General features: G+C 46.2%; 1 protein-coding gene across 1 annotated transcript; it reads right to left on the bottom strand.

Annotated features, from left to right (window-relative positions):
- Positions 1-1762: 1762 nt before the first annotated feature.
- Positions 1763-11111, bottom strand: CTSE (cathepsin E). The gene is made up of 8 exons (XM_011373109.2): positions 10938-11111; positions 10370-10487; positions 9304-9422; positions 6623-6822; positions 4422-4544; positions 3065-3206; positions 2868-2966; positions 1763-2265 (listed from the first exon to the last, which is right to left on the bottom strand). Exons 1-8 carry the CDS (start codon positions 11109-11111, stop codon positions 2101-2103), a joined length of 1140 nt encoding a protein of 379 aa, XP_011371411.1. The 3' UTR covers positions 1763-2100.
- Between the last annotated feature and the right edge of the window lie 16 nt (positions 11112-11127).

Raw genomic sequence — 11127 nt, 5'->3', positions numbered from 1 at the left:
TGAGAGAATTTGATAAATAAATGGACACAGTACAAGGTCACCAGTTCGATGAGGGGTGGAGGGCAGATGTGATAACAGATAACAGAGGTTATCTGTGTGCCTGGTGTGTTTTCCACGGCGCTTGCTGCCCAAAGTGGCAGCTGGGCCTGTCCCAGTTGTCTTGTAGCTCTCAGAGTGCCTCACTTAGTGCCTGGCACAAAAGAAATGTTTTTCGGATGGAATCGAAGTAACCCCCAAATGAATCTAATCTTCATTATGAGAGAATTTGATAAATAAATGGACACAGTACAGGGGTCAGAGGGAACGAGCTGTCTGCGCTGACGTGGAATCTGCTGTTAAATGAAAAGAGCAATTTAGAGACAAGTATGGTTCCTTTTTTTTGTAGAAAGAACAAGGTTTCCTTACCAACAGCCACCTCTGTCAGTTTATAAATGCACGAAAAGTCCGTGTCAAACAACTTCAAATTGATAATAACACTTATCTCTGAGAGGGAGGATCATGGAGGACTTTCATGTATTTTATAATAAGAAAAACCATGATGGTAATTCCATTTTGAAAAAGGCAAAAAGAAAAGAAAGACAAGTTGTTTCTGGAAGCAACAGATCCCACTGGAGTGGAGTGGGATGCAGCTCAGACCTGGATTCTCCAAGTCGATTCCCTCCGGGTGGGGAAACCCCAAAGTTGAAAGGGGTTTGTTCAGAGTCAGTTTCTATCTCTCTCTATCTCTCTCTCTCTCTCTCTCTCTCTCTTCTCCTTCCCTCCCCACCTTATACTATGAAATATTTTCATTTACAACAAACATATAAACACATTACAAGGAACCAGCGCTGCTTGGAAAATGGGCCCAGACGTCTCTTTGTATTGAGTCAGATCAAAAGTTTTCAGGAACTAAATTGAAGGGACACTCAACTTGCTAAAGGTGGAGTGATTTGAGCATTAAAAAACTGCAGTAAGTTGAGACACTCATAATTCTGAAACTGGTAAATAAAGGGGGAAAAAAGCAAGCAATCTTGCCTTTCCTGTATGAGCTGTACCTCATGGTGAGCAAACAGTTGATGAAAACGTTATTTTTCATAGAAGAATTTCAGCTAACAAATACAGGAGGAATTAGAGAATTAGAAAAATCCCTATTTTGCAACTCCCAATGACAGTGTGGATCTAAGCAATGATCATTAGTGGCCTCTGAAACCTTTAGGTGAAGTACCAAAGGGAAATCTGTTATGGATAATGAGGCTGACAGGTCCGGGACCCACTCACCAGGGGAGGCACCAGGCACTACCTGCCCCTGATGGGATACGGTGAGATGTTCCCAGCACTGTCTATGAAGTTTTCTTGCCACCAAATCAGGCCTCTGGTTCTAACTACCATTTTATAGGAAAGATGGACTCAGAGAACCACATTACATGACACCTCTGGATTTTAACCAGCAAAATTCAGAATGTGGTCAACTCTACAGATGAAAAGAGATATAAGAGGCATGTCAAATAGATGCAATTTGTGAATTTTGTTTGGATATTGATATTAAAAAGTCAACTGTAAACGTAATCAAATATTTACGAGACAATGAGGAACATCTGAACACTGCCTGTTTAAGACTGTTAGAAGGATTGATGGATAAATCCTTGATGTGATGATTTGTGATGTGATGCTATGCTTCGAAATAACACAGGTGTGTGGGGCGAAAGAGAGGGGTGGATGGTGGTACAGATAAAACAGGCCAGGCCGTGCACAGCTGGGATGACAAAGTCGGATGGAGGCGCACAGGGATTTATTGCACTATAATCTCTGCTTCTGTACATGTTTGAAAATTTCCATAATAAAATGTTAGCAAAAAGCAATATGAAATGTGGGCACATAACTTAATTCTATCCTGATGGTGGTGGAGGTGGTAGGTATATGGACATGTGTGAAGTGTGTGTGTGTGTGTGTGTGTGTGTGCGCGCGCGCGCTCTGTTTGGTTATAATTCAACTTGCAGCTCTGAAACGAATGCATTCTATTGAAAATGACTTTTTCACAGATATAAAGAATGCCCAACCTAACAGGCCCAGCTGGATTTCCACGGGGTATCAGGCAGACAGGCACAGACACAAGGCCCCTATTTAGGGGACAGCTGGGGCCAGACCCACACGGTTATTCCCACGGTCAAAGACAGAGTAAAACTGTCTGATGAAGACATCGCCCAGGATCCAGAGCGGCCCAGCTGGAGGCTGGATGTCAAGACCTTGAAAGCCACTGAAGCAGAACTCCGTTTCATCTACAGAATCCTGGGTTGGAAAGAAGAATGTAAGTGACATACAGAGAAGAAGGAAACAGTTCTGCCTGGAGGCTATACTGCGTGATGGAGGGAGCCACACTGCATGGCCTTGGACCGCTGCCTGGAGGCTATACTGCGTGATGGAGGGAGCCACACTGCATGGCCTGGGACCGCTGCCTGGAGGCTATACTGCGTGATGGAGGGAGCCACACTGCATGGCCTTGGACCGCTGCTTCACAATTTTGGTGGGTTGATTCTTTCTCCTGCTTCATACATCTATAAAATGGGAATAATAACATCCCTGGTCTGACTTGGTGGTCGAGGGGATTAAATTACTGTCATTCGAAAAGTCCTACATGACAAGGTCGGAAAACTTCATGGAATGGCGTGTCCCAGATTTGCTCCTGCTTCGTGGCAGAACAGGAAATTGGAGACCCAGCCCACTGGTCTTTCCACCAGAGGCAGTCGTGTCCCTCCCAGAAGAAATACCACTTCAGAGCAAGATAAGATGGGAGGAGGTGCGGAGTGCAGGCGACTGTTTGAAAAGGGGAAGTGACGGGCAGGCATGTGGGTATGGCCCTGTGACTTGCAGAATAAGGAAACAGTTCTTACCGGAAGGGTATAGGCAGTTGGTTGGAGGGTGTAGGGGACTCCATTGATGGTGAAGGTGACATCTGGCATGACATTGAGGTTGTCACACTCCACAGCGTACTAAAACACAACGTAGAGGATTGATTTAGAGGCCTCCTATTTCTCAAGAGAAGCCTATCCCTCTGCTCCTATCCCTCCCCGCCCAGCCAGGCACTCACTTCTCCATTGGTGGGCTCTGCTCCAATGGCGTTTTGCAGCTGCTTGATCTCCTCCGAGGGTCCTGTGATGAGGGAGGTCCCTGTGTCCACAATGGCCTGGCAGCCCTCTGAGCAGAATATCACAGCACCTCCCACCTGGATTCTGAGGGCAAAGAGAAGTATCATCGGCCTCCTGCCCCTCCTCTCCCTGTTCCCCTTCCCCCAGCCAGAAGCTTCCCCGGCTCCCCAGCAGCTCTCACCCCTGCTGGGCTCCCTGATAGCTGGAGCACATTAATAATTTCCATTTTGGTCTCTCTCACCACATGAGTATTTCTCAATTTGTTTTTGACTGAAATTCACCGCAGGAAATACATTTACTTCTTGACACACACATATACTCAATAAAAATTTCATGAAACATGGCTTAACCTTAATATGTGAAAGCACACTCTGCTATTTTCTATCCGAGTCTAGATCATGATCCCTTAAACTTATGTCATGACCCATAAATGTGTAAATCCCTACAGTTTGAAAACCCCTCAGTAGACAGTGAACCAATGAGGCTTTTTCCTTTTGTTTCTCAGGTACCCTGAACATGCCTGGCACCTTGCGGGAACTTATTCCTGGCTGAATTGATACTTGAGTTACATTTCTTTGAATTCCTGCATTATCTAGTCTAGCACAGTGATGGGAATGGGTCAGGGATCTAATCCCACATCCCCAATTGCCCCAAGCCCGCCTGCTGCCCGTGTGTGTGTGTGTGTGTGTGTGTGTGTGTGAGAGAGAGAGAGAGAGAGAGAGAGACAGAGACAGAGACAGAGACAGAGACAGAGAGCGCACGAGAGCGCTCAGTCCATACTGCCACCTCCATGAAACCCTTGAGGAGTTATTCAGATAGATAGAAACTGTGTTGCCCTGTCTGCTGGGTCACTTTGGTGGCACATCTCATAGAGCTCTGACCTCCTTTTTCTTTACATGACAGTAGTTTGTATGAACATCTTATCTTCTATACATGCTTTGTGAATGCAAAATCTGGGTCCAGTTCCCTTGGGCACCCCCATGTCACTCAGCCCTTGCCTGTGTGTTAATTAACGTTGAGCGAACATGCAGTTGGCTGAGTGTTTGTATTTACTGTCTGTTGAACTGAAGGCACACCACACATACAAGCAAGGAAACTGAGTTGGTAGGGCGTGCCTGCCGCCATGGTCACTGCTGCCTCTTCCGACACCTCACCTTCCCGCTTCTAGTCTGTGCAGCGGGGTCCCAGCATCCTCTCCAGGGACTAGCACTTTCATTCATGTCAGTTCAGTTAAATCCGATTTGAATGGTGCCTGTTGTAAGTTCTTTCCTCAGTACCATACCTGTGGAGGATACTCACGTGTCCAAAGCAATCTGCCAGTAGCCTTGCTTGGTGACCGGGACCCAATTCAGGCTCCCGGAGAAATGGGAGTGATCATAGCCTCCGAAAATCAGCTCGCTCCCTGCACCACCTTCTAGGTCACTACAGGGAGAGAAAGGCAGATTGTCAAGGAAGGGCCACTGGAAAACCCTAGGGACAAGCTTCCGCTAGGACTCTGCCTCTTGGTCTGCTCACACATGCCAAGCACATAGACAGGCAGAAACGTCAGCCGGGGCTTCGAGACCAGGGCTTCCAACTACTGCGAATTGATTAGTCTGGGCGTTTTGGCCAAAAGGATAGAAACAGCTCTGCTCAACGATTTGTGAATGTCCTCTGCTTCTTGGGATAAAGGGAGAGGGAGGTGAGAAATGGGGATAACGGGCCTGGTCATGCAGAGCTCGGGCAGAACCAAGGCCAGAACCATCCCGAGGTGTGCATACACCAGGTGACTTGAGGCACCCCCAGAAGACACCTTTTCCCAAGTACCTTCCCAACTACTGTTGTGGTGGTGCCTAAGTTGGTTTCCACATTGTTCATTCTCTTGTGTTAAGGCAAAGAAGCTAATGTGTACTCAGAGCCACTTATTAGAACTTGAATGTTTATTCATTTTCACTGGTGTTCATTTCTCAGATTACGTTCCGGCACCTAACAGAACTTTGGGAAACTAGGACATAAAATGAATTCCTTTTCAAAAGGGAAAGGATCAGAAAAATTCAAAATCTGGGCTATTGCAAGGCAGGATAGTAAAGGAGAAGGGGGACTGGATATCTGCGATAATCTTAGGAAAGTGATTTTACAGAGAGAAGAAAAAACTAACGTTTGCTGATTGCCTTTAGGTAAGGCACTGTGCTAAGAATTTCACCTGCTTAATCTTATTTAATTCTCACATCCACCTGAGGATACTGAGGCTCAGGGAGACGAAGTAACATAAGTGGTAGGATTTAAATCCAGGTCAGTCTGACTGCAAAGCCTTTGCTATTTCCCATCACAGCTCCTGTCTTCCCGGCTGGAAGGAGACAGGAGGCCCTGAAATGGGGAGGTGGAGGTGTCCAGACAATCTGCCTTTTTCCTCCCAGTTCTGCCTGGGGCTGCCTCAACTGCAGCCATGCTGAAGAGAAAGAAGGTTGATGGAGGAAATTCAAGACTCTCCACATGGGAGAGGAGAACAAGGGTAACGGGCTTAGGCCAAAGCAAGGTGAGCTCAGGCCAGGTCTCACCGGGCAGGGGTCAGAAAGCTCCTTCCCTGTGTGGGGAGGAAGGTGAGATGACTCCCCCAGAACCCCAGGTGAGATGCTCAGAGGTGGGGTGTGATGTTTTCCAACAACAACACACAATTAAAAAAAAATTGTATAAATTGGTAAAATACACATAGTATAGCATTTACTGTCTTAATCATTTTTAAGTGTACAGTTCAGTAATATTACATGTATTCACGTTATTGTGCAACCAGTCTCCAGAAACTTTTCATCTTGTAAAACCGAAACTCTATAACCATTCAATAACTTCCCTTTCCCCTGGCCCCAATCCCTGGCAACCACCATTCTACTTTCTATTTCTATGAATGTGACCACTCTAGGTACTTCATATAAGTGAAATCATACAATAGTTGTCTTTTTGTGACTGGCTTATTTCATTTAGCAAAATATCCTCAAGAGTTATCTATGTTGTAGCATATGTTAGAATTTCCTTCCTTTTCAAGGTCAAATACAGTCTACTGCACGTATGTACCACATTTTATTAATCCATCCATTAACATGAAACTATTTTATTGTCAATTTATGTTGAAATTTTTTTCCTGCCTCCTCTCACTGGAGTTAAACTTTTTGAGAGCAGAGACTGTCTTTCTTGTTTCATTGTGTTTTTAGTGCCTAACATGCTCAGCATTATGTAATAGGGGCTTGAGACATATTTATTCACTGCATAAATGGATATTCAATTCCTTATATTAGTCCAGATTATAGCATGGTACAGTTTACAAAGCGCTTTTCATGACTGTATGAGGCAAATCCCAATTCCTCAATATTTAGAAGTTAAGTGTTTTGCCCCAAATCACCCAGCTGGCCAAGCAAGCGATCCAACCCAGGTGTTGTGACCGCAAAGTCTAGTGCTCTTCCAGCTGGGCCACACTGTCCCCCCGTCGTCATAACTGACCTGGACCCGGCAGGCTTGATGGGCCTTACCTGCTCATGTAGACAGAAAACATAGGCACATCCACCAGGTTCTGGGCCATCATGTTGTCAAACACTGGGGTCACCCCTCCAACAGCCAAGGAGGGGTATCCCAGGCCCAGAATTCCATCAAACTCCGCATTCACAAAGGTCTGGCCAGGCTCCGTGACACTCTCTCCGAACTGCTGGCTGACCACAGTCAGTCCTTCCACCTGACAGGAGAAAGCCCAAGGGAAATTTGCATACGAGATCTTTGGCAAAGGGTCTCAGATTCCCAGATTCTCCCTCTGTACTGAAGCTAATTCTTCTCCTTTGTAACTTTTTTTTTTTAATTAAATGGGCACAAGGATTTTTGCCATATTCCCACTTAGTTTTTTAATGTAAACCTTTTTTGTTGAAACATAATACAGAAACCATAAGTGTACTGTTCAATGAGGGTTCACAAACTGTACACACCCATGTGAGCAAATTCCCAAACTAAGAAACAGGACATTGCAACCCCCCGTCAACCATTCATGAATTCTGCCCATCATCGCACCTTTCCTCAATTCTCTTGGCTCCTAACAGTATATATTGGCTTTGCTTATTTTTTTAAATTTTATATAAACAGAATCACACATTATGAATTCTTTTGTTTCTGGCTTATGTCACTCAACCTTATGCTTATTGCATGCTATTATAATTTGTTCACTGCTATTATATTTCACAGTACGAATATATCATCGTTATTTATTCATTCTACCATGATGGATATTTGGGTTGTTTCCTGTATTTGACTATTGCTGATAGAGCAGCTTGTACGTGTCTTTGGATGAATATGTGTACATCTTTCTGTTGGATGTATGCCTAAGAGTTAAATTGCTAGATCTTAGAGTATGTGAGTGTCTCAACTTGAGTAAATACTGATAGTTTTCTGAAGTGATTTGTACTAACTGACGTTTTCAATTACCAATGTTTTAAGAGTTCAGCAGGCAGCTGTTTTATATCCTCACCAATGCTGGATAGTGCCTTCTTTTCCATTTCAGTTTTCTATTGGATACGCAGTGGGTACATTGTGGTTTAATTTGTTTTTCCTAATGACTAATGAAATTGGACATTTAGATATCTTCTTTTGTGACAGAGTTTAATGTGAAGCTGCCCCAGGAACCAGAAAATCTGAAGGAGGAACCAGTGGAAGCTGGAGTAGCTGTGAGCTCGGCTGCTGCCTCACACCGGGCGAGCCAGCAGAGAAGCAACAGGCTAAGGCTAAAATTCCCTCTCCCGTGCCATTTCAGTTCCTTCTCTGCTTCTCAGAGGTAATTACTATGATCAGCCTTCTAAATAGTCATTTATACTTTTACTTATGTTCTAATAGAAAATATAGAGTGTCGTTTTATCTGTATGTGATATTTTTCCATAGATGGTATGTTTTCTGCTCCTGGCCCTTTTTCACGCCACATGTCCTACTCCCACTCACTTTAAAGGAATGCTGATGAAGCCTGGTCCCTGGTGGCGTTGGAATCACCCCAGAACTGGAACGATGCTCACCAGAGTGGGTCAGCCCCCATGTGCCCAAAGGCCTGGGCCTATACAGTAGTCCCTCTTATCCACAGAGTAAACATTCCAAGACCCCCCAGTGGATGCCTGAAACTGCAAATAGTCCCAGAGCTTATATATACTATGTTTTTTCCTATATATATCTACCTATAATAAAGTTTAATTTTATAAATTAGGCACAGTAAGGAGTTAACGATAACATTATAAAATGGAACAAAGCAACATACTCTAATAAAAGCTACGTGAATACGGTCTCTCGCTCTCTGATAACTGATCTGATATCACAGTTGACCTCTAAGTGACTAATGGGCAAGGAGCATATGTATACAGCACGGACATGCTGGACAAAAGGATGACTCACATCCTGGGTGGGAGCTGGTCGGCACAAGATTTCATCACGCCACTCAGAGTGGGCGCAATTAACAAATTATAATTTATTTCTGGAATTTTTAATTTAATATTTCAGACCAGTCGACCGAGGATAACTGCAGCCACAGAAAGCAAACACACGGATAAGGAGGAACTGTGCTGCTGCCCATCAGCCTGGGTAGAGCAGGCCAAGGCTTTCCTGGTTTTCTGCCCCCATATTGGTCGGGTTCCCGCAGTTCTGGGACCCGTAAGACCTTTGGTCAGAGGGAGTTTAAGGAGCAGCTCATGAGCTCAGCATTGAGTTCAGGGCTAACCTTGGGCCGTTATTTTGACAGCTGGGATTCTGGCTCGTCTCCATGATTGGACCCCTACTTCCGACCTTGCTGCCTTGTCTCAGTAACTGAGTCCCACCTTGAGCCCCACCTTGGACATCTTTATCCTTCTAGATGGAAGCCTGGTGTTGTCTCCTTGGTACCCCTGGGATCAGAGATCCAGCTGTGAACCCTGCCACCAGGCTCTCAGCCCTGTGCACTGTTTTCTGCGGGAACCCCCCCTTGCCATCTCTCTAGGGCTCAGTCCTCTGAGCAGACTGACCATCATACTGCAGCTTTCTCAGGCGAGGAGTGCTAACTGCACCTGACCAGGCCTCCCCCTTATGCTAGAAGCCAGTTCCTTGTTTCTACCTCTTTCTGAGGCAGATCTGAATCTGTCCCCCCAAGAACTCTGAACAGTGTTCTGTCTTCTATGTTTCTGACTAAGAGAGAAAAAACCGAAGGAATTATACTCACAGAGACTTGATCGGCTCCGATGATTCCAGACAAGCTCCCAGTCCCGTAATGAATGGAGAAATGGCTCCCTACTGTACTGTATGTGTCGGACTGGGAAGGGTAGAACCTGGCGTGTGTCTCTGGAAAGCAAAGATGCTGCTTTTGCCTAGGCCATCAGCTCACTGCCTTCATCCATGCCCTGACACCCCAGAGTAAGGATCTCTTCTCTCAACTTCCAGCAGTGAGTTGGGGCCGTTGGAAAGGATGGCCATGGCCTTCGCTAACGAGCTACTACATTCCCCATATGTAGTGGCCTAACTGGGCCACTCAAAGAGTTGTCCCTGGGCAAATAGGATTGCCCGCAGTAACCTTCTGAGGCACACCAAAATAAATGCCAGGGCACCAGCAGCAGCCTTTGCCAACCACTGTGGGTCAGAGTCTGACATTCAAAAGAAACTCAGGAATAAACAATTGCCATTCCAGGAAATTACTCCCAACTCCTTGCCCAACCTGTGGACACTTAGTCTTGGGGTTTCCTGAGACATTCTGTCTCTAAAACTTGTCCTGCATAGGCTAAGACATCTTTCCTTAGCACTTCCTTTTCTAGTCTTCACTAAGACCTCTGAGTTACCTCTGGTCAAATGGATCTGCTGTATACTGTGTGCCACCAGCCCCACCTCCAGTACACTGGGAGATAGGTCACCAAGTCTCTTTGAAGCAGGTGAACACTCTACTCTGGAACCCGACACGCCTACCTGCCCAGAAATAACCAGTGGAGTGGAACGTCCCCAATGTTCTTTTGGGCATTCCAAAGCGGGTGAGTCACCATGTATTCAAAGATTTGTATTTTTGATGATAGAGTTTACCCCTACTGATACTGGTCATTGTGAAAGTTACTAGCTTGGATAGCTGTCCTATTTTGCTTTCTGCTGAAGGCAATCCCAGGGCAGACCCAGAGTTGGAGAGGGGAGGCTGGTGTGCAGGGATGGCCAGTTTCTGGAACCCAGCCCCATTCCCCAGGATGCCAGGCCTTCAATCCTAGGACTAGCCCCCAGCCATTCCTCGCTGGGGCTCCTGGCTCACTTACTGCATGCTGGGCTGGTGCAGTACACAGAGGGGACCCAGAGGTTAGAGGAGCCAGTGTCGAAGATGACGGTGAAATTCTGTGGTGGAGAGCCAACGGAGATGGTGCCGAAGTATTCAATCTACAGGCAAGGAAGGGAAGAGAGCAGGGTGTGTGTGATGGGGTGGGGTAGGGTGTTCACCAGGGGACAGAGGGAAAGCTGCCTGGGGCCAGAAAGCCCAGGATACTACAGACTGGAGCTCACAGAGCCTGGGAAGTGGCAACCAAAGGTAAAAGGAGTAGAGAAGGGGCTGCAAGGGAAGAAATCAAATCATTATTCTGATTCCCATAATAACATTTAGAGCAACGCAGAGAAGGCCTGCTCTGATCATCCCTTTGCCCCCCACAGAGAAAAGTCTATACACGCTACTTTTTTGGCCAAGTCCATGGGGATTCAGGGAATTAGTCCATATGTCTTTTCCTAGAGGAGAAATCCACACTGGCCTTCAATGCTGCTGCCCACTAGCCATGCCCCAGGCTTGGCCCTCCTCTCCTTCCCTGACTCCCCAGCCCCTGCCCAGGGATGCCTCACATCCAAGTAGTTGATGAGGGGCTCATTGGCACTCTGGTCCATTGTGCACGACTCGGTGTACTGGATCATGTTCAAATTCTGTGATTTCCAGAACTCAGAGAGCTGGCCCCGAGCCCGCAGCTTCTTCCGGAGGGACTGATACTTCCTGAGGGGCACCCTGAGGACAAAGCCCATGTGAAGAGGAGATGCA

The sequence above is a fragment of the Pteropus vampyrus genome, unplaced genomic scaffold, assembly GCF_000151845.1.
Source record: "Pteropus vampyrus isolate Shadow unplaced genomic scaffold, Pvam_2.0 Scaffold217, whole genome shotgun sequence".
Lineage (NCBI taxonomy): Eukaryota > Metazoa > Chordata > Mammalia > Chiroptera > Pteropodidae > Pteropus > Pteropus vampyrus.
The sequence above is the reverse complement of the archived record's forward strand: the minus strand, read 5'-3'. Positions and strand labels throughout refer to the sequence as shown.